General features: G+C 38.1%; 1 protein-coding gene across 1 annotated transcript in view; it reads left to right on the top strand.

The window, feature by feature from the left end:
- LOC145670258 (NACHT and WD repeat domain-containing protein 2) overlaps nt 1-25,132 on the top strand; it is a 244,606-nt gene that overhangs the window by 110,195 nt on the left and 109,279 nt on the right. Inside the window, exon 4 of the mRNA XM_081738676.1 lies at nt 1,892-2,098. Coding sequence (XP_081594802.1) covers nt 1,892-2,098 — 207 coding nt within the window. The remainder of the gene's footprint in view (nt 1-1,891; nt 2,099-25,132) is intronic.

The following is a 25,132-nucleotide window of genomic DNA, read 5'->3' as shown; positions in this document are numbered from 1 at the left end:
CTTCTCATTAACTTCACTTTTCACTTTGCCACAAAAATAAGTGAAAATAAATTTGAAAATTCACTTAATATTAATGAAATCCTCATGTACTCATTTACGTATTAAATACTTTGTGAAATTAATCATAAAATAATTTACATTTTTTATACCTTTTCTAATTTCTTATAATTCACAATATTTTCAATAAAATCCCTTTTCGTGTCGTCGTTATTCCATTATACTTCGAACTAAGTCTTATAAGGCGTGAATTTCTATAATTTTAATCCTTTCATGTATTTTGAAGTGTTATTTCACGGCTCAAATGTGTTATGTGTTAATAATATTTAGTAGTATTTCATTTATTATTATGTTTCGCTCCTAGTTTCTAATGGATATTAATTTATTTATGAGAGGCACTTGCTCATTTAATTCGTAATGTCTGCCCATATTACACAATACATTTTGTTAAATACAGGGTAGCTCAAAAGTAGGTATACACCACTGTATTGATCAACTATAACATTCTAGTTTATGGGTTAATTTGCTTCGGCTGTTCCGAGCTTAAGATATAAGTAAAAAGACATTAAGAACAAATAATAAAGAAACTAAGTTTACCTGATGGATAAAAATAAGAAATTATATATAATGTAATGAGCTGATCAGTACGGTACGGTATACTTACTTTTGGGCCACCCTGTATTGGCAATTGCAGTAAGGTTAATATTTTTAGTTTACTCTACAACCACTCAAATATTTTTGAAAGCAAACTTCACGAGACTACACATACGATATCAGTGTATGTGTCTGTAATATTTGTTGTCAAATTATATTTTAATAAAAAACAAACAAACCACATGGCGTAACGGCCCGATTTGTGGGCCTGAACCGCTCGACGCCATCTGTTAGCGATTGGTGGAACTACGTCGAGCCTAGTGATGACGAACGCGTGGTCAGCGCGCCTAGGGATGCGCACGAGACGAGTCGAGACAAGATTTTCCTGACAAAATTCGAGTCGAGATACGGTTCATCCAATAGAGAAATATATACGTATTTTTCGAGTCGAGACATCACTTTTACAGCACATTTTCGAGACGAGACAGCCACAAATCTTGTCTCGTGCGCATTCCTAAGCGCGCCGCATCGCCCTATCGGCAACTTTCTAGATCTAGTGGCCGTCACGTCTTTTATTCACGTGACTCCCCAGTTTGCCTCATGACACTGGGTGGACGCCAAAAATTGGTGAAGCACCGGCTGGGAATCGAACCCAGGACCACGCGGACGTGAGTCCAACGCTCTTAACACTAGAATGCGGTGCGCCCAATTATATTTTAATATATGTGAGAATTTTTTACCGTTTTGATTTTTCTGCCCATATTACCCCAAAATTACCCTATATACGTACCTAAATACTGCACATACAAAGCAAAACAGAAGTAATAGTCACTATAAATATACCACATTGACTTGATCCTTAGTCTTCCGTTGCAAGCGCTGCTATCGGCTGAAGGAATTCCACTCGCGTTCTCTCGCTTAACAACAGCTGAACCCTTATTGGCTCAACGCGTGGATGTGTGAGAGTGTGAGCTTTAGTTCGCATTTTTGCCACGGCTCAAGACATTTTGGCAGCACAATAACTTTATCAATAAACATGAAAGTTTGGGTGTTTAAAGTCGTCTCTGAAATGGGAGAGTACAGGATTCCAACTTGCATCAACACTACCCTGCTATTTGCTTAGTTAACGTTTCTCCGTGCGTTTTAGAATGTTTTTTTTTAATTTTATGTCTATTATTAAAAGTACGTCATATATACAATAGCTAAACAGCATGGTTTATTATTATTATTATTATTATTATTATTATTATTATTATTATTATTATTATTATTATTATTATTATTATTATTATTATTTCAGCTGACTCGATGTCATTGTCCTCCCCTCCCGGGACCACGACTCAAAGTCCTCGAGACTTTGATAAAGTTGGAGGACCACCAATGCCCCCCGAAGTTCAACAACTATCAGACAACTTGAAAAACCTTCTGCTAGGAAAGGCGAGTAGTATTCGACCAGTTAAGAAGAGTAGGAAAATCTGCATCTACGTATGCGCTGCAGATTCACAAGGTAAGTCGTTCATATCTATTTTTATTTGTCTCGTATATCTCAATAATGTGGTGAAACACAGGTATGCAAGGTGGTATCGTTAAGTTTTAGTTATTATAGTAAAAAAAGTCAGGATATAGGGATTGTTGTGATTTGTAGTTGTTAATCCCTCTCTATATAGTCATTACCCAGATTTACACATTTCTCCAGCGTTCCTTCTCTTTACGAATACTGTCATTGTTGAAGTCAGCACATTGTGCTTTAAATCACTCTTCCACCTCATGAATGGCGTCGTCTGTGTTGTCAAAATGGCAACCACGCAACGGATTCTTCATTTGGAGAAACAAAAAAAAAAGGCACTTGGTACGAAGTCGGGAGAATAAGGCGGATTTTGCAATACCTGGAAGCCCTACGCCCTTGCTTTGTCGACAGCAACTTGGGGTGAATGAGCTGGTGCTTCTGAAAAGGTGTCAGCAAACGAGCAACCCAGTGCGCAGGTACCTTAGACATGTGAAGTTCGTTATGGCTAATTTTCCACACACTGCCATAACAGACCAGTCTCATTCATAATCGTTTGCATGGTTACACGTCTGACTTCGAGGATTGAACACTCCACTTTCTTCACAGTGGCCGCATCATCCATCAGGGATGGTATTCCAGGTCTTCGGTCACCTCTGACGGACATATGACCAGTTTAGAATTTCCTTTCCACTTTACAATGGTGTTATAAGATGGACAATCATCGCCATACACAGCCTTCATTTCATCGTGATTTTGCCTGGATTATTACCCTACAAATCCAGGAGCTTTATTACACTGCGAGCCTCAATCTAATCCATCTTTCGGGGGCGCGGTGGCTCAGTGGTAGAGCGTTCACCTCTGGTGCTTGGGGTCCCGGGTTCGATCCCAGCCCCCGCTAAGCGAACTTTGTGGTGGACAAACACCGTGCTCGTGGGTTTTCTCGGGGTTCTCCCGTTTCATCCCACTTTCTTCATTCCACCATTTCACTCATCTCTCATCATCACCGTCTCCTTTAGCCTAACCGGCATAACCGTGGGATGTAAAACTTAAAGATTTCATTTCATTTTTCTAATCCATCTTTCACTTTGGCCACTTTTGGCACACCCTGTAAAAAATAAACAATCATTAGGAGCTAATTCCCTTCACATCATACACATAATAACCAAACATAACACTGAGAACATTTCATCATCATATCTTAATAACTTCCTGGTGATAGTCAAAACTTTACGATACCTCCTCGTAAATGCCGAATATGACTCTAGACATTTTAATGTATGACAATGGTTTAGAGAGCTGGGGGGCGGGCTGACCAGGCTAAAACCCCACCGTTAATAAAGTGATACTGAAAATGGTTCTACTTATATGTAACATGTACTTATTTGTAATCCCGATGTTACAACATTGATTTAAATAATTCGTCATAAAAACAAGTATCATGAAAGAAAACTTATTTTCGAGAAGCTCTTCCTACTGCTCTAGTAGCCCTCCCCGCTGGTCTAGTGACTAACGCGTGAATTTTTGGTGTATTGTGTTCTGGGTTCGATTCAAGGCGGAAGAGCTTTGGAATTTTAACTGTTCTCGATATTTCTGTATTCGTGTCCTTGTTTTTAAAGGCTAATGGAAAAAAGCAAAATGAAGTAAAAAAAAAATAGTGATACTTAGGGAAATTAAGTTACTGAGGAACGTTCGATAAATCAGTTAACTTTTTTTTAAAAGAATAGTTACTTGCCGTCGCCTTTGGTACACATGATCCTGGGTTCAATTCCCAGTAGGAGAGTATAACAAATAAATTTCACAATTATTCATTTTTATTAATAATCTATCTCGTTTAGCCTAAAGAGCATAACTGTGGGATGTTAAACTGAAACATTTCATTTCATTTTGTCCAGAAGTTCCATATTAACAGATATAACATTTCAGTACATTATATATATATATATATATATATATATATATATATATATATATATATATATATATATATATATATATATATATATATATATATATATATATATGTATATGTATGTATGTATGTATGTATGTATATAAGGGTATTCATCATTTTAACCTCTTTCTCACCAGTATATGCTTCAGAATCAGAGAGAGTAGGGCAGTTTAAGAAACCGCCCGGTAGAAGCTCCACAAATTCATGTGAATGAAACACATCACACGTGTATTGCTGCCATGTGCTTCCTCTCTCGGTATCCGTGACAGTGTAGTGTGTGATGGGCAAGACGAAGATTCTGAGTGCGTTTGACCTGGGTGGCTCGATTTTGGAAGTGGCTGCGGCACTCGGATTTTCAAACGCAACTGTGTCAAGGGTGTATCGTGAGTACCAGGCTTCCGGTAAAACCGCGCCCACACGGGCAAACTGCCGCGGTGAGGGACGTGTCGACGACGGGAATGCGGCGTAGGATCGAAACTGCGTAGCGTCGAAACTGCGTACGATCGAAAAATTCAGCTCAAAACCTGTTTCGATCCTACGCAGTTTCGATCGTACGCAGTTTCGACGCTACGCAGTTTCGACCGTACGCAGTTTCGATCGTACGCAGTTGCCCTGAAATAATTTAAGTTTTAATCATGCGCTCAAAAAATATATATTTTTTTTTCTCTCTTTAATTTCTTTAACCTGTGCAGCTATAAATTAGGGTTATATTCATGGACTCCACACGGCCTAAACTGCGTAGAATCGAAACTGCGTACGGTCGAAACTGCGTAGCGTCGAAACTGCGTAGGATCGAAACTGCGTACGGTCGAAACTGCGTAGCGTCGAAACTGCGTAGGATCGAAACTGCGTACGGTCGAAACTGCGTACGGTCGAAACTGCGTAGCGTCGAAACTGCGTAGGATCGAAACTGCGTACGATCGAAACTGCGTAGGATCCACACTGCAGGTAGGATGGACAAGTTACAGGCGTATGGATTGAGAATCAATTATGATTTGTAATGATGACTATGTCAGAAGTGTAATACTAACTTTGAAACAGCTTCGACGGAATATAATGTAAAATAGTTATGTAATATGAAGAATTTAAAGTAATGAAGAATATGATGTATGATGAATATTGAAGGATAAGAATAATAATAATGTTTAACGAATATTTCGATTGTAAAGATATTATTTCGTAAAGGCTGTCAGAAAGTTAGAGAAACAAAAGTCAGATAAAGATTCATATGCTGTTCTGTGTGTACTTGTCTGCGTAATATGAATGAAAATTTATATGATTTTATGTACAGCTTAACGGCCTAATCACCAGTTATTCTCATATGTATGTCAACAACGTTACAATATTGTACTTCGCTTTGGGAGTTTCTCATTTGTACACTGAACCTCAAATCGATTTATAATTGGAACACGTACCCGTGGGAGTAGGAGCATTTCAATGTATTCCGTTACATTTCACAAAAAAATATTTTTAACCGTAAAAGATTCGAAATTAAACTACTATTCAAATAGAGAATAAAATTACGAAAGTTTACAATTATTACTGGAAATCAATGCTGTCATCCATTTTGAACATTTTAAAAGAACATAGTTTCTAATGTATTGAAATTTCATTTCTTATGAATAGTTTGAAACGTTGTAAATAGTTGTAAAGAACCTGCAGAAAATTCATCAAAATCCTCCTACAATGGGGAAGCCGTGTTAGACATGGAGTTAGTGGATGCAGATGGTGGCATTGGAAAAGTCCGGGTCTCCCGAGCACAGTGGTGATATCAGAAACCGGGCCCCAGCCATGGGGCTCCAGAAAAATAGGGTCCCGAAGTTTTGGGCGCGGGTTCTTTCTATACGCCTATTAAACATGGAATTGTATGTGGGTGGTAAAGTTGGAAATGTTCGGGTCGTCTGAGCACAGTGTTAACGTCAGAAATTGGGCCCTTGTCTCAAAGGTCCAAAAATGGTGTCCCGAAATTTTGAGCTTGGCTTCATTCCATTTTTCTTTTAAGCATGGAGTTATTGGATACATAATGTGGTGTTGGAAAGCTCCGGGACCTGAGACTCCAGAAATGAGATCCCAAAAGTTTGGGTTCAGGTCTCTTTTATTTGCCTATTTAACATGGTGTTGTACTATAGTGTTAGCGTTTGAAAGGTCGGGGTCGATTAACGAAAGCGGTAATGTCAGAAATTGGGCCCTGGCCTCGAAGCTCCAGAAAATGTGGTTCCGAAATGTTGGGCTCGAGTCCACTCTATTTCTCGTTTAAGCATGGAGTTGTTCATACAGATGGTGACGTTGGAAAGATCCGATTCCCCTCAGCACAGTGGTGGTCAGGAACCGGGCCCTCACCATGGGGTCCCAGAAATGGAGTCCCAATGTTTTGGGCATGAGCCCCTTCTATACGCCTATTAAACATGAATTGTTGTACGAAGGTGAAAAACTTGTATCTTCCTATAAAAAAAAAAAAAAAAAAAAAAAACTTGTATCTTTCTTATAATTATTAGATAATAATCTCACAAGTAAACCTTACGTTTGGGTGAATCGAGTTGCTGACTGAGACACATATGAGAAAGTAGTACTAAATGTGGTCAGTATTTCACGTATGGCAAGATAGCCCCCCCACTTTAGAAAATTGAAACAATGACTAGGTCATTCGTTTGTACTACGTTTGTACCGTTTGTACCGAAAATATTTTCGTTTGTACCATTTTCCTTATAGGGTTACTTGAGAGGTCGACTGGGGGGGCTATCTTGGCGCCAAGATAGCCCCCCCGTATCACAGCACAAAAAATTGGAATACACCATTCGAAAGCAAATCATTTGTGCCGTTTGTACCGAAAACAGTTTTGTTTGTATCCTGATAGTTTTCGAGAAACAGGGGATGACATTTGGGGGGGCTATCTTGGCGCCAAGATAGCCCCCACGTATCACAGCACAAAAATTTGAAATACACCATTCGAAAGCAAATCGTTTGTACCCTTTGTACCGAAAAAAGTTTTGTTTGTACCCTGATAGTTTTCGACAAACAGGGGATGATATTTGGGGAGGCTTTCTTGGCGCCAAGATAGCCCCCCGTATCACAGCACAAAAATTTGAAATACACCATTTGAAAGCAAATCCATTGTACCGTTTGTACCGAAAATTTTTTTATTTGTACCCTGATAGTTTTCGAGAAACAGAGGATGATATTTTGGGCGGGAGGCTATCTTGGCGCCAAGATAGCCCCCCCTGTATCACAGCACAAAAAATTGGAATACACCATTCGAAAGCAAATCGTTTGTACCCTTTGTACCGAAAAAAGTTTTGTTTGTACCCTGATAGTTTTCGACAAACAGGGGATGATATTTGGGGAGGCTTTCTTGGCGCCAAGATAGCCCCCCGTATCACAGCACAAAAAATTGGAATACACCATTCGAAAGCAAATCGTTTGTACCGAAAAAAGTTTTGTTTGTACCCTGATAGTTTTCGAGAAACAGAGGATGACATTTGGGGGGCCTATCTTGGGGCCAAGATAGCCCCCCCCCGTATCACAGCACAAAAATTTGAAATGCACCATTCGAAAGCAAATCGTTTGTACCGTTTGTACCGAAAAAAGTTTTGTTTTACCCTGAAAGTTTTCGAGAAACAGGTGATGATATTTGAGGCGGGGGGCTATCTTGGCGCCAAGATAGCCCCCCCGTAACACAGCACAAAAATTTGAAATACACCATTCGAAAGCAAATCGTTTGTACCGTTTGTACCGAAAAAAGTTTTGTTTGTACCCTGATAGTTTTCGAGAAACAGGGGGTGATATTTTGGGCGGGGGCTATCTTGGCGCCAGTTTCTTTCTGAATTTGTACACACTTCGTTATTCTTTTTACGGTATTTGTTTACGGAAAAGGGCACAAATAGAGAAAATTTAATTGAATCGGTGAGTATAAAACCGCTACTAGTCCACAAAACGCATTTTGAGATATTTGAAAAAATAACTTTCGTTTGTTAATGCCAGAAATGCACAGTCGGCATTATAGCATTCTGTTATAACGTGCAAGGTCTTGCAAATTGCACTGCTCTTCATTACAACTTGTAGTTCTACATCTTTAGTGTTATTTTTTCCTTTACATCAAAATGGTTTATTGTGGACTCTCACTGTTTTCCCACTCGCCGATTCAATCCTAACGTTGAGTTATTACCGAAAAATTCATTTTTTTTTTATTTAGATATGCACAACCAGAATTCTAAATACACATCAATTCACATGGATAAACATATAATACTTATTAATGGACATGGAAAAAGTACACATTAGGGGGCCTATCTTGCGAACAGATAGCCACCAAATCTCATCCCCTGTTTCTCGAAAACTATCAGGGTACAAACAAATTTTTTTTCGGTACAAACGGTACAAACTATTTGCTTTCGAATGGTGTATTTCAAATTTTTGTGCTGTGATACGGGGGGGCTATCTTGGCGCCAAGATAGCTCCCCGCCCCAAATATCATCCCCTCTTTTTCGAAAACTATCAGGGTACAAACAAAACTTTTTTCGGTACAAACGGTACAAACGATTTGCTTTCGAATGGTGTATTCCAATTTTTTGTGCTGTGATACGGGGGGGGGGCTATCTTGGCGCCAAGATAGCCTCCCCCAAATGTCATGCCCTGTTTTTCGAAAACTATCAGGGTACAAACAAAACTTTTTTCGGTACAAACGGTACAAACGATTTGCTTTCGAATGGTGTATTTCAAATTTTTGTGCTGTGATACGGGGGGGCTATCTTGGCGCCAAGATAACTCCCCGCCCCAAATATCATCCTCTGTTTTTCGAAAACTATCAGGGTACAAACAAAACATTTTCGGTACAAACAGTACAAACGATTTGCTTTCGAATGGTGTATTCCAATTTTTTGTGCTGTGATACGGGAGGGCTATCTTGGCGCCAAGATAGCCCCCCCAAATGTCATGCCCTGTTTTTCGAAAACTATCAGGGTACAAACAAAACTTTTTTCGGTACAAAGGGTACAAACGATTTGCTTTCGAATGGTGTATTTCAAATTTTTGTGCTGTGATACGGGGAGGGCTATCTTGGCGCCAAGATAGTCCCCCCCAAATGTCATCCCCTGTTTGTCGAAAACTATCAGGGTACAAACAAAACTTTTTTCGGTACAAACGGTACAAACGATTTGCTTTCGAATGGTGTATTCCAATTTTTTGTGCTGTGATACGGGGGGGCTATCTTGGCGCCAAGATAGCCCCCCCCAGTCGACCTCTCAAGTAACCCTATAAGGAAAATGGTACAAACGAAAATATTTTCGGTACAAACGGTACAAACGTAGTACAAACGAATGACCTAGTCATTGTTTCAATTTTCTAAAGTGGGGGGGCTATCTTGCCATACGTCAGTATTTCAGTGAGGTTGTAGGTGCGAAGCTCCAGGGGTTTAGGAGATACAGCTATCAGAACATCACATGGAAGTACAGAATAGTCTTCATACAGTTGGAGGTAAAAGCTCTGTAAGACCTCTTGTAACGACAAAAGGTGAATAACAAATATATGGGTATATATTAGGACTAGGGGGAAGTCATATAGTAAGGGTATACCTGACGGCGGCCATCTTGAAATCCGCCATTTGGAATTAAGGTTAAGTTTTTAAAATAGGAATAGGGTCATGTGATACATGATTTAAGGCGCAAATTTAATCAGAAGAACAATGGTCACATTAATTTTGAGTTACGCACAATTGGTAAAATGTTACAGGGAAATTAAATATTGTTGCAGCATATGTATTAGTCCTTTACCCCACCTTGTAAATTTTGTTTTAATGATAATAATTAAATAAAAAGCAGGTGGAGAAATATTAGGTCTATGGTAAGAGTTGCCTTCATGGCGGCCATGTTCAAATCCGCCATTTTGAAGCAGACAAAAGTTTTAAACAAAACGCATAACAGTGATACCTGATTAATAGCAAATTTTACCATAACTCCAACGGTATAACCATTTTTGCTTTATCATTAACCAGCAAAAAATTAAATGGATCGCTCCTTACGACTACTACTTTGACGGAATTGTTAACGACAGATGTGTCATGTGTAACTCGATTGCCTTTGTCAGGTGTGCTCACTGTGAGCAGAGCATTTGTGCAAGTCATGCACTCTTTTCTGAACTACATATTGATTGTACTAATTGAGGACTTTTCTGGAAGAAAGACCCACGTTCAATTATGACTCAATTATTCTTTGGTCATTTTTCCTTAAATTAGCAACTTGTTTATGCGATAACAAATGATGCTTAATGATAAAGCCAAAATGTTATACCGTTGGAGTTATGGTAAAATTTGCTATTAATAAGGTATCACTGTTATGCGTTTTGTTTAAAACTTTTGTCTGGTTCAAAATGGCGGATTTGAACATGGCCACCATCAAGGCAACTCTTACCATAGACCTAATATTTCTCCACCTGCTTTTTATTTAATTATTATCATTAAAACAAAATTTACAAGGTGGGGTAAAGGACTAATACATATGCTGCAACAATATTTAATTTCCCTGTAACATTTTACCAATTGTGCGTAACTCAAAATTAATGTGACCATTGTTCTTCTGATTAAATTTGCGCCTTAAATCATGTATCACATGACCCTATTCCTATTTTAAAAACTTAACCTTAATTCCAAATGGCGGATTTCAAGATGGCCGCCGTCAGGTATACCCTTACTATATGACTTCCCCCTAGTCCTAATATATACCCATATATTTGTTATTCACCTTTTGTCGTTACAAGAGGTCTTACAGAGCTTTTACCTCCAACTGTATGAAGACTATTCTGTACTTCCATGTGATGTTCTGATAGCTGTATCTCCTAAACCCCTGGAGCTTCGCACCTACAACTTCACTGAAATACTGACCACATTTAGTACTACTTTCTCATATGTGTCTCAGTCAGCAACTCGATTCACCCAAACGTAAGGTTTACTTGTCAGCTCCTAAACACGTATAAAAGATACCGAAGTTATATTTCAGCAAAAAAACAATTACCATAAAACATCTCTTTGCATGTGTAATGACTTAAATGTATTATATTTTGCCTCCCTCCCAAATAAATAAACAAATAAATAAACGATTACAGTCGATAAGCGTAAATCTGGCAGAACCTATTTTCCGAAATCTAAAACAAATCACGCAGATTGTTTATTGCTTGTTCGAGATTGTCCACATTACATTTTCGGTCGCGATTGTCCACATCACATTTTCGGTTTTTCATTGTATGTAATTAACTATACCATAACAGAAATTCCCGCTACGAACAAATTACACGTTAGGTATACGCCTATGTGTCTCGTCTCGAGGACTTCTGGGCCGCAGTGGCTTAGTGGCAGAGGATTCACACATGATGCGGGGCCCTGGTTCTATACCAACTTGCGCAAAGTGGGGTTTGTGGTGAACAAACACCGTGTATGAGGGTTTTCTCGGAGTTTCCCTTTCCCACAACTCTTTCATTTCACCATTCCATTTATTCTCATCATCTGCGTCTCCTTTAGTCTACCCAGGATGACAGTCGGACATAAAACTTAAAGATTGCATTTTCATTTTCACATTTGGAGACCCTATATCTGAAATTCCCTACACATTCCTTGAGTGCCCCAAATGCTAAATAATAATGGGTTGGAAGGCCCATGAAGTTTAGTACCTGGTACACCCATTATCTCAACTTGCCCAAAAAGTTAAGAGCTCACGTTAAGTTAACGCCACAAAACTTTGGTTTTCACACCTTATTAACTATATTGGCCCAAAAGATGAAATTTGTTAGCCCATCGATTTTTATCTCGACTAGCCCAGAAAGTTGGGAGGCTCTGGTGAAGTTAGCCCCCAAATTTTCGGCGCCTATATCACATTAACTATGGGAGAACGAAAGCTGAAATTTGGTAGCCCATCCAGCCCGTAGACAGTACTATGTAGGCCATTCATTCTATGGGCCAGCCCAGAAACTTGAAGGGGGGGGGGGGCTCACGTTAAATTAGAGCCCGAAATCTTTGGCGCGCATATCTCATTAACCCTTTCGGGACAAAATCGATTTTGGGGTTTTTGGTAGACTTTCAGTTAATGATTTATTGCCCAAACACTGTTAGCCCGATTGATATAGTTTATGTCTTGTATTTTAGAAGAGGGACATGGCTATTTTTTCGTGTAAGTTAGATTGCAGTGTTGCTAACGGGAGGGATTATTGAAAAAATGTAAGAGTGAAATTTAAAAAAAAAAAATCCCTAGCCGAATTTCATGAGTTTTTCTAGCTGGCAACACCGAAGCCACATGGGTTCAAGTCACCTAAAAAGAATTTTCTGGTATGTTGACAAGGTACAGTAAAAACCTGAAGTCGCTGGCTGCCATACAAAGAGAGAAAGAAAAAAACTCTCTCATAATACACATTAAATTTTGGCACTTCTTACGCGTCAGAAGCAAAAATCAGCATACATGGTGGTTCACCGGCTTCCCTAATTATCCAATCGTGCTCCTCTATGGTGCGTTTTGTAGGCCAAGAATGATTCCAGACAGTTGTACGTTGGTTTGAATATAGCCAAGGACACTGAAATAATAGGGGGGGAAGGATAAATTTCCCAAATTTTTCACAAACAATTACAATTAACATTTTCTGTAGCTGGCAACATTGCTACCAGTCAAAAGCAAACAATTTTAAAGTAATCTTTGGCCCACCAATAATATATTCAGCTAGTATCATGATGATATCTCTCAAATTAAGCATGTAATTTTAAAAAATATATAATTTTTCCTAGAAAGTCACTATTATCCTTAAAATTATGTAATATGGTATACTGTAAGACCGGAATTGTAGTGTCCCCAATTATCCAAGTGAAACTTTTTATAGTGCGTTGTGTAAGTCAAGGATGAGGCTTCCAGAATCTGGTATGTTCGTTCCAATGTAGCCAATAGAAGAGAAGGAAATAAGAGGCAAATTTTAGAAGGGAAAAAAGAGAATTTTTTTACCAAAAAAGTCTGGAAATAAATAGTTCTATGGCTGGAAATACTGCTAAGAGACAGATGCAACTATCATAAAATAAACCTTAGCCCACCATTAATATATCCTGAAAGTATCATGTCGATATTGAATAAACGAAGCTAGTAATTAAAAATTAATAGATTATGGTAAATATAAAAGTGAGAAAAATCAAGGATTAGAACCTTAATACGAAAATGAAATGAAATGAAATCTTTGAGTTTCACGTCCTACGATTATGCCGGTTAGGCTAAAGTAGACGCTGATGATGAGAAATGAATGAAATGGTGGAATGAAAAAGTGGAAGGAAACGGGAGAACCCCGATAAAACCCACGCACACGATGTTTAGAACCTAAATACGAATTTATGGTGCGCCTTCTAATTACGCAATTGCAACGATCTGTGCCCAAGTTTGTTCTGTAAGGACCAATGTTTGACTGACGTAGTTCACTTGCGCTCGGACGTATAGGTACGGAATTATAAACATAAACTTCGAAAATTGACAAATCTGAAAATAATTTATCTTCGCATTGAATTTGGACCCCTCCTCCGAAGTAAATTCATGTGTAGGGTACGTACCACTATACTACGATTTTTAATTTCAGTAAAAACCCCTTTGTTTTCTTGCCCCCAGGATAACTATATACTCTGCCAGTTAATATTTTCTAAACATTTGGAGTGATGTATCGTCATATGTATAGATTTACCTCTTGCACACAGAGAATGTTTCTTTTCCAAGATTTAAATAAAACTGAAATGCTTTCCATTTCCATACAGAATTCAATTCACCTAAGATGTCCAAAGTTTGTGCGCTCACCTGCTCAGACAATTCCTTCCTCCACCAACGGTTGTGCTCGATGTGGCGGCCACGAGCCTGGACTATCGCCCTGCAACGCAATTGCCACTGAAGCATTGCGCGTAGAAGGTGTGTGAGGGGAATTGTAGACCACACCGCTTGACAAGCTTTCCAAAGCCCTCTATGGTATGGGACGCCTTTGTGTGAGTCCTTGTTTCAGAAGGCCAAAGGCGCAGAAATCCATTGGCTACGCATCTGGTGACTCCACAAGTTTGAACGAGAAGGGTATAACAGACACATCACTCTCCGTGGCCATACGCCAATAATACGCGACAGAACTGCGCACATTATGACTGGATGCTTTGACCATGTGGATCCACACCTTCCGGGTGTCCCTGCCATACAACTGAGGGATGTGCGTTCTGTATAAGGGTTCCATGATGTTCGTTTGAAAGTAGTCTGCATTTACCTTGCCCTCGAAATTCACACGATGCATTGGCAACTTCCCACTGGCGCAGAAACCTGCCACCATCATGAAGCAATTCGAAAACTTCTCGCGACATTCACGGACGGACTCGCCGCGGCTCTTCGCATCATGTGGTGAATAAAAAATGGCCCTGGGCTTATTGGTGTTATCAAGGTAGATCCAGGCTTCATCCAGAGTGACAACCCACTACCATTTGTCATCTGAGAGGTACTGTTCATACAACTTTCTTGAATCTCTCTTGAATGTACCTTGGTGATAACTTATGGCCCATCGCCTTATGTCGTTTTTTTTTATTTGCAAATTGTCCTTTGTGAATCAACACATTGTGCTCTGAGACTTCCTGCATGAGATGGCACGTTTGCTTTGGGTGGGTGGGTTCTTCTTCACAACTGCTGCCCTGATGTTTCTCACAACGCGTGGTTTCCTGGCTGGACTCCTTTCTTCTTCACTCTCACGACTTGATCTTGATATTTAGGGCCGGTGCTTTTACAGCGCTATTGCCCTTCCTACTGCACGCTTGATGATGTTGTTGCTGCTTGCCGCACACATTTTCACAATCACTGACTCATTGCATTTTGCATCAGGAAGTGCACATATGTGACCTTCGCAATAAGGTGTCACTTTAACAGAAATACTAGCTGCTCACCACAACAACTTCCACAGCGGTGTACGTGACTCACTACTGGATTTACGGGCTACTGACTTCTGGTTCCTTTTCCTACGCTGTGCTCGTTATCAGCTCTGTAAACCACCTTGGGTGAACTGACCTGTAGTATATGAAGGACTCAATGGGAGGGGTTACAAACCCCCCTCTTCGGTACGCCACTGCCTAGGTATATGACATATTTAAACAGGATGTGTTGAGTAATAGAAAAGATCTTTTCGCAAACTCTCTAGTGCATTTTCTATTTACAAATTGTGGTTAGGTCATTATTAGGTAAGTAAATGTAGGCTCAGAAATATGTCTCCATCATGAGACATAACCAAATGGAACGAAACTTTATTCGGCAGGCCTGTACACGGCATTGAATCAGAAAACAGAAAGTCAGCACCAATATCGAATGGTAATATTTAAACTAAACACATGTGAGCATTGACATTCATTTATGAAATACTAGCTGAAATGCCCGGTGTGCACAGGGAAATATAGTTATAGGAAGGTCTCAAGGTATACTTGAACTTAATTTCTCCTTCCTGAAATATTTTATTTTTGACAAAGTTTAAACCACTCCCCATTGAACCCCGCCCTAGGATCCGCACCCAATAAAATTAAATATAGGCCTACTACAGTATTTTCCAGACTATTATGTCCTTGATGAATTTACCTAGAAGGAACTTATATATTAAGTTTAATCTTCCTAACATAAGTGTCTCGACAGATATTCTCCCGAGTTCGATCTCCAGTGGGGTAGATCCACGTCTTACATAGAGTCGCTGCTGAAAGAGACAGTATTCTATACATCACCCCACCTCGTAAGATATAATTTTTCATTACTTCTTACCCCCTTTTCCGTTTTTAACCTTTTCCTTCCCCTCTTTCTCCCCTCCCCGCAAGATGCGCACCAAAAATTCTATATAGTCTACGTTTTCTTCCAAACTACGATATCTTTAATAAAGTTAGTAGAAAGGAGCTTATATATCAAGTTTCATCAACGCCTTAACCTTTGACCTTGAATATCTCAAAATACCAACTCTTCAATTTATTTGAAAAAAAAAAAAAATTTTTATAAGTCCAATATAGTAGCACCGACATAACAAATATAAAGATGGCACGCCAGGGGCATCGTACAAAAAATATTTATCCACATCGCTGCATCACCGAAAATCACGAAAAAAGCACTTTAATGCATCTTAAGTACCATTTACTCTTATAAGCTTGAAAATTAATTTTACTAACAAGAGATGTATCTGGACTCGGACGGAAGAATCTAAATGAAACCATGTAGGTTATATAAATTATTGGACATAAAAACCGTGGGGTCAGCCATTCCCATGTAAAAGTCTGTGTTTGTCGACAGGCGGCATCTTTGTGTTCGAATATGGGGTGAACTATTCATCTTGATACGCCTTTATAACTTTTAAGCGAATAGATATATAACGCTGGGATTTTGCACATACAAATATCAGCAGGGTGACATTCTCTGCCATACTCTTCAATACCACCAGATTAACAGTGTTGCCAACCCATCACAAAGTTATTTTTTTAATGGCACTATGTCAGGTTATTATAAATTTCAAATCTACATTCAAAGCAAAAACAAACCAAACCAAACTTGTTGTTCATTGTTGCAAACCGAGGACGCTACAGCATCACCAGTATTCAGGAACGTGAAAATTTTGGAGGCCTCTACAATACTAATAACTGAAGTAAGACGGACGGAACAGTTGCAAGGAATTGAAAATTGCATTTCCAAGGACTATTTCGAAAAAAAAAATAGTGCTTAGTACCATGTCTAATTACGTAGATTCTTTTTAAATGTTGTGAGGATCATAATACTGTTGACGGCAATTTGATAATTCAAACCGTTCTGGAGGTATAATTATTATTGTTAAAGTTACCAATATTTCCTAAAATAACGTAGTCCTAGTTGCGAGAAATTTTGAAAATGACATTTTTCTTCCCGATCAAAATGTAATGTTGAAAAGCCTGTCAATAATTTTCAAAATGTACAAAATATTCCTCTCACACACAAATTCCACATAAAAGTTGTGCAATTCATATTTCCTTTTCTCAATTTAAAAAAGCATTACATTCACCACATTAATAAAATATTGTTCACGAAACCAGTCAATTAAAAAAATAATAAAATTTACAATATAATTAACCATATTTGCAGTGTAAAAAAACATATTTACAATATTTACCATAGCCAATTACATTCGGCATCATTGCTCATAATTAGGGATGCGCACGAGACGAGTCGAGACAGGATTTTCCTTACAATATTCGAGTCGAGACACGGCTCTTCTAATAGAGAAATATACATTTTTGAGTCGAGACATCACTTTTACAGCACATTTTCGAGACGAGACAGCCACAAATCTTGTCTCGTGCGCATCCCTACTCATAATTCAAATACGTATTAAAGTAAAATAAATTGAAATGTCCCTTAAATTTTTTAAAAATCCACATAAAATATACATTCACTAACATAATTAAAATGGCAATTTAACATTTCAATCGTAGACTTCAAAGCAGCAAAAGCAATTTTATTTTGGGTGAATTTAGGCACCCCAAGTTTTGTAAACACGTTTCTTGCAACATGTGTTTTAGCTCCCCTGGATCCTATGACCAAGGGGAGAACCTCAAATCGCTTGTTATCATGGACCTAATGTTTAACCCTTTGGGGATCCTATGGTGCAGTTTTGTACCATACGCGTTTTTCATGGTACATTGCGTTATTTCTCGTCTATTTGAGCTTTTTCGTCCGGGTTTTTTTTCCAAGTCCAGAGGTCTTGTAGAAGACATTACGTATGGTTTCAGACCGTCCTGCGTCCAGACATAGGAGGTGATGACGTCATAAGTCAAAAATTTCTTCTCTCATTTTCTAAGCCTATGTTCAATATTTTTTGGCGGGCTTATTTTTCTACGTAGAAGATTGAAATTTTGCACAAACATTCAGTCCACCGAGTAGTATTTACCAGATTTTTTGTTCCGATATCAGTGCTAAAACAGGGGGGAACCAGAGGGGCAAAGGGGTAAAAAAAAAGGGATTTTTTACCCCCAAAATCCCGTTTTTCGTCATTTTCCCGCCTTACATACATGATGGGGACAAGTGAGTCATACCGTCTGAAACACAGTTCCATTCTGAAGAGAATGACGGCCGAATTATTATTCTAGGGTAATTAGGGACGCCTCAGTGATTTTTTGAAAAATATACTTCTATATAGGGAAAAATGGGACATGGTGGGTATATTTATTTTTTGGCGGGCTTACTTTTGCACCTAGAAGATTGAAATTGTGCACAAATATTCAGCCCACCTAGTAGTATTTCTAAGATTTTTTTCAGATCTCTGCAATAAAACAAGGGGGGTCCAGAGGGGGAAAAATTAAAAAAAGGGATTTTTAGACAAAAAATCCCGTTTTTCGCGATTTTCCCCCCTTACAATACATGATGAAGACACGTGAGTAATACCGTCTGAAAGGCAGTTCCATTCTGAAGAGAATGACGGTCGAATTATTATTCTAGGGTAATTAGGGACGTCTCGGTGAATTTTTTTCAAAATATACTTCTGTATAGGGTAACATGGGGGAATTTTCTAAATTTTTTTTTTTGGCGGGCTTATTTTTGCACCTAGAAGATTGAAATTATGCACAAACATTCAGTCCACCGAGTAGTATTTAACAGTTTTTTTTCAGATTTCTGCGTTAAAACAGGGGGGGTCCAGAGGGGCTAAAAGTTGAAAAAAGGGAAATTTAGCCCCAAAAATCCCTTTTTCAGGAATTTCCCGCCTTAGATACATGATGGAGACATGTGAATGGTACCGCCTGAAAGACAGTTCTATTCTGAAGAGAATGATTGGCGGATTATAGTCCTAGGGTAATTAGGGATGTCTCAGGATTTTTTTCCCCCTGAGATCATAGTGTTTTATGGTAATTTGGGGCATTGTGGGAATTTTTGATAAAAATACTCCCGCCCTTACTATTCAAGATAGAAACTTGAAATTTGACACATACATTTCAGTATACCAAGTACTATTTCTCAGATTTTTTTGGATGGCTACGATCACACAGGGGGGTCCAGGGGGGCCAAAGTTCGAGAAAAAATTTTTCCCTCCGAAATTTTCACTTTGACATTTTTCCCCGCTTCTGGTATATGGTATGAGCATGCAAGTGGTACCATTTGAAAGCCAGCTCTATTCTGAAGAGAATGAGGTATGAACCATGATCCTAGGATAAATAGTGGCGATACAGTACGGATCGCGAGGGACAGCATGAGCTATGACCTTGAAATCCGCAACCACCACTCTTGGAAGGAACAGGCAACCCTAATAGTGTTGCTAACTGCCACAACGGTGAACTAGAATTTGGAGATTTGAAGCTTTATTCGTCGAACAATTAAGGAATTTCATATTGTTCACGGTCAACGACCTTCTGTAAAATCACTGTTGCGAGTGCTACGTGAAAATATTATTTTTAATGGAAGCACTTGGTCTTTATCTAAAATAATCCGTTCCCTAGGATTTATATGGATTAAGGCTGAAAACAATACTTATTGAAAAAGTGAATTTCGGTCAAAGAGATTGGTTTATTTACGAGCTATATATCATTACACAAGGCAGAACTGCTCTATAATTTACATGGGTGAGACCAGTGGCGGCGGTTGGAATTTAAAAGTGGGGGGGGGCAAGACATAATCTGAATATTTGTATATCAATGTTAGTTTTCCTGGTTGTTTCTAACACCTTGTTTGACGAAAGGTTGTAACTAATAAGGTACTACCGTTTATCAGTTAAAATACCGTATACAGTATTTCATATTATATTAAATAAATTGACAAGAACAACGCAAGTATGTACTGGCCCTTTGTACTCTTAAACAACGAAAGTGTAAGAAGATATTTGATTCATTGTTTATGAACATCTTAAAATTCCGTCTGGAAAATTGTATGATTAGATTATTTAATAACAAACTGCAAAATAAATAAATACATACATAAATAGAAAGGATAATATTAATCATAGTAATGGATAATGAGGCTTGTTTTGTAGAAGTTATATTTAAACTGGGGATTAATGAACAACTTATATTTTCAATTCCACACATGCCATTAAATGTATATTACTGTATTACTCTTAGAAAATAAAAGACAATAAATACTACAAGCATATTGTCGAATGCAGTTCCTGTAGCTTTCTTAACTCCACAGGAAGACAAATAACCAATATGTATTCACGCAACGGCGAATACCACATGGCACAATTTTTTTCTACATACAAAAACTTTACATTTCCAAATGAAACTATATACATTAAGGGGTCACTTCAAACAAAGGGGCGGGGAAACTGGCAACTGCCCCTCCTAATCGCCGCCCATGGATGAGACATACTTGCATTCATCGCACACAAAACAATCCTGTGGTGCGATAAGAATAATACAGGTTGATTCATACCAATTTCTAAAGGATAATGCTTAATAATCATGCATGCTGGTGGAGAAAATGGTTTTATTCCAGACGTGTTAGTCATGTTCAAATTTGGAACGAAATCTGGCGATTATCACAAGGAAAAAGGAAATCTTTAAGTTTTACGTCCCAAGCTTATGCCGGTTAGGCTAAAGGAGACGGTGATTATGAGAGATAAGTGAAATGGTGGAATGAAGAAAGTGGGAGGAAACGGGAGAACCCCAAGAAAACTTACGAGCACGATGTTTGTCCACCACAAAGTCCACACGGCGCGAGCTGGGATTGAACCAGGGACCCTAAGCAAAGGAGCTGAACGCTCTACCACTGAGCCACCGCGCCCGCGATTATCACGAGGACATGAATTATGAAAACTATGAAAAGTAGTTGAAGTCGCGGCTAATTCCTAACTTGCCAAGTAATTCATTTCTTGTGATAGACAATGCACCACATCACAATGTCTATTTAGATCCTTCACCGACAACATCTCATAAAGATGTAATGATCGATTGGTTTGTAAGACATTATATTCCTTTTAGAGAAGATATGTACAAACCAGAACTTTATAATTTAATGAAACCCAATAAAGCTCGTTTTAGGGCATTTAAAGTAGATTCGCTTCTTGCTGAATTAAGTTCTTCGTTTGTCTCCGTTTCATCCTGATCTAAACTCGGTAGAGTTTATTTGGGCTGCAGTCAAAGAATTTGTAGCAGCAAGCGGCACTATTTTTTCCATTAACAATGCGATGAAACTCGCCGAAGAGAAGTTTATAATGATAACAGCGAAAGAGTGGAAGGCAAGGTGTGATAAGATCGAAGATGTGAACAAGCATATTTGCAAATGGAACCTCAGTTAGACGTTCTTACTGAAAACATTACGATAAACTTAGCCGAGGACAGTCACAGGAATAGTGATCCTCAAAAGAAAGTGACGACGGGACGGAAGACGAAGATGGTGATATACATTGTATGGACTTCATTGAACCTTTATAAATATCTACTTAAAACTAGGTAAGGCTATCATAATATATATATTACGGTAAGTAGTTATTATCCATTGTTTTTACTTATGTTCGAGGTTAGTATCGACATGGGTTAGAAACACTACCAAAAAGTCTTCCCTCTCTCTCCACTGTCACGCTCGTAACGGACAGTGTTCTTCCTACCTCCCGCTTCTCATAGCTCATGCTATCTCTCGCGCTCCGTACCTGCTTGACTGAAAGTCTAAAAAATAGCCCAAAAAGCCAGGATCCGGAAAGGGTTAAGTCTTTCATACTTAGTTATTTTCTCTTCTTTTGCCCTTACATCCATGTCATTTCCTTCAAACGTAATGATAATGTCAATTACATACTAACACAGTTATTCTCAACAATTAGGTCTTGTTTCAATTGTACATTCTCAATATCAAAATCTAGCTCTTTACCCGTCTGATAGCCTCTTAACGCGCAATGTCTTTCAATAATTTGAACAATCTGGTTATGCCTGACTATACGTCTGTTGGCATGATAAGTGATTTGGAGATACGCTCAATTTTTTGAAATTCTTAGAACCCCACTTCCTCCCTCTCTTCCCCATCGAATTTCCAAAAACCCTTCCTTCGTGGTACCCTACGTCATAAATTATACATACTGTGCACATTTCAAGTTCCTACCTTAAGCGATTTGGCCTGTACGAGGAACAGTCAGTCTGGGGGGGGGGGGGGGGAGGTTGTTCATGCAGAACACCAATGTAATGTATTTCTATAAAACTGCATATAAGACAAAACAACTGGAAGTTCCAAACAATAAGTAGAAGAGATTTAAATTCAAACAGATGTACTGATGCCATTAAAAATTAAAACAACATTACACTACTACAATTATCCATATTTACAGTGATCTCCATACATACACACACACACACACACACATATATATATATATATATATATATATATATATATATATATATATATATATATATATATATATATATATATATATATATATATATATATATATATATTAAAGGCGCCGACTCAATGGGGCTTAGGGGGGCCGGAGAGCCCCAATGTTAATGATGTGGGGGAAGAGCCCCCTCAATATTAACGGTGTCGGAGTAGGACCTCCTAATAAATTTGCTTAACATATTATTTCTCTTTTATTATAAAGTTTACTTTGAAATGTGCTACATGAATTTAACTTTAAATACGCATTTCAAATGTTATTAGGGATGGTATCGAGACGAGACGAGACGAGACTTTGTACAGTCTCGGTCTCGTCTCGGTCAACAAATGCTTGTCTCGATCTCCGTCTCGGTTTCGAGGGCCAAATCTTGGTCTCGTCTCGAAAGTCTCGAAATAAATAGGTGAAATTAAAATTGTAAAAGTATTATTATCGTACAGTCTGTCGTTTCTGCTTCTTATTTTTGGCCTTATTCTTGACTTAGAATTATGGTGTACTTCTTCAGAGCTAATTTGCTAGCGCTGATGCCTTCCATGTGTGTGTTCCAGGTTAAATAATCAGTGGGGATATCATATCTGGGATATAATTCTAATAGTAACCCATATTTCAGTTTCAGCAAAAGACTTTCTCATATAGCCTCAGGTCAGAAGTGCCTATACAATTAAACTCTATTAAATTAACTTCAGTACTATACAGTAGCAGGGTTGAGGAAAAAACGATTTAAAAAAAGATCGTTTTTTATGTTTAAAACATGTTGTTTTTGTTTAAAACGTTTTTAACGTTTAAAACAAAGTACTTTGTTTTAAACAAAAAAAAAAACATGTTTAAAATGTTTATTTTGTTTAAAACTATAATCTAAATAGGCATATATATTACATTTTTACACTCTTAGATATTGCTTGCCATCTATATTCAACCGCTAGATCAAATTTCGGGAACTTCCCTAATCTCGATCCGCCCAAATGTTCAATTCCGGAGAAAGAAATCGGGAATTTCCCGATCTTCGTTCACAGATTATGTAGTTTAGTTTCTTTGTGTTACGTTCTATCAGGACTTTAAACCTCAATGCCTCAGTTTTAAACCTCAAATTAAGGCTGGAAGATGGTTTTGATACCAATTCATTCCTGAAAGATGCAGCTTTGCTGATGTGCATTTTATGTATGTGGGAGGAGGGTGAATATCGTGTTTTTTTCTTGTTTTTGTTTTTTCAACAGTTTTCTGGGGATCATTCCCCCTCTTGGGAGATAGATTCATAAAAATTGTTATGTGAAGCAATGAAGTAGGCCACTACATGGTAACAGGAAGGGGGCAAAGTTAGCCAATTTGTGGAGTTTTTTTTACGTAAATTACATTTATTTTTACAACAATCAATAGCTCAGTCCTTAATTAAGCTAGAAAGATGATTTGGTACCAAAGTATTTTTAAGGGATGAAGCTTTCCTCAGTTGCATTTTATGTATATAGGGGGTACGTATGTACGGCCGAGTGAGGGAAGATGAAGTTTTTTTTTTTTTTTAATTTTTCATCAATTTTTTTTCCATCACGTTTTGGCGGGTATTTCTTCCCCATTTGTGGTACATCCATAAAAATTGGTATGTGAAACAATGAAATAGTCCCCTATATGATATTAACCTGTATGCAGGGCCGTGCTGGGATACTAATGAGGGCGGTGGACAAGTCTACTAAAAGGGCGCCCATACAAACGGGAAAATATATATATATATATATATATATATATATATATATATATATATATATATATATATATATATATATAGAGAGAGAGAGAGAGAGAGAGAGAGAGAGACTGACTTTCATAGAAAGTATGGGTGCCATTTTAACCTCGAATCAAAATCCTCTTTACTACAGAAAAACTTTTTAATTCTTGTAATAACATTTCTGTCTAATAAAAAGAAGCTAAATGTATCAACAACTTAATATAGCACGCCTATGGACGCAGGAGGCTCATTACCGCGCTTACAAAAGCTCTCCTTTGATTTCTGTCCTTAGAAAACTGAACCCAGTTTCTACTTTATACTTTAATCTCTGCGAGACCCATTTTAATATTGTCCTCCCATCTGCACCTCGGTCTTCCTAACGGTCATTTTCCTATTTGGTTTTCCAGTTACAACTCCGAAAGCGTTTCTAATTTCTTCCATTTTGGCTACATAAACTGACCATTTGAGCCTCCTAGACTGATGACCCTAACAATGTTTGGTAAACGGTATAAAATTATGCAGTTCCTCCTTATGAAGTTTCCGCCTTTTCACATTCCCGTTCCTCTTGGAGTTCGAATATTGGTTTAAGAATCTTGTTTTCAAATACTTTCAGTCTGCGATTTTCCCTCAGAGTCAGTGACCATATTTCGCAACCATACAGCACAACAGGCATGATTATCGTTTTATATTTTGAGCTACAAATTCTTCAACAGAATTAGTGACAACAAAAGATTTTTAACTGAATAATAGCACGAAATCCCTGCTTTCAGTTGACATCAAATTTTTTAGTGATTATGGTTTTGGTCTGTTAATAATGATCCTAGATATTTGAAAGTATCCACTTTGTCGAAAGAAAATATTATTTGGAATTTTAACGCATCCATAAAATGCAGTATTACGATCCCGATAAACTTCCATTTATTTAGTTTTCTCTCTATTTACTCTTAAGCCTATATCCCTGCAAGCGTTAATTAAGATTTCTGCATTCCTTTTTATTATTCTATCATTACCTATTAAATTTACATCATCAGCATACGCCATA

This window comes from Thermobia domestica, chromosome 2 (genome assembly GCF_964235325.1).
Source record: "Thermobia domestica chromosome 2, izTheDome1.hap1.1, whole genome shotgun sequence".
In the NCBI taxonomy this organism is placed as follows: domain Eukaryota; kingdom Metazoa; phylum Arthropoda; class Insecta; order Zygentoma; family Lepismatidae; genus Thermobia; species Thermobia domestica.
Note: the sequence above shows the minus strand (reverse complement) of the source record. Positions and strands in the feature narration are given on the sequence as shown.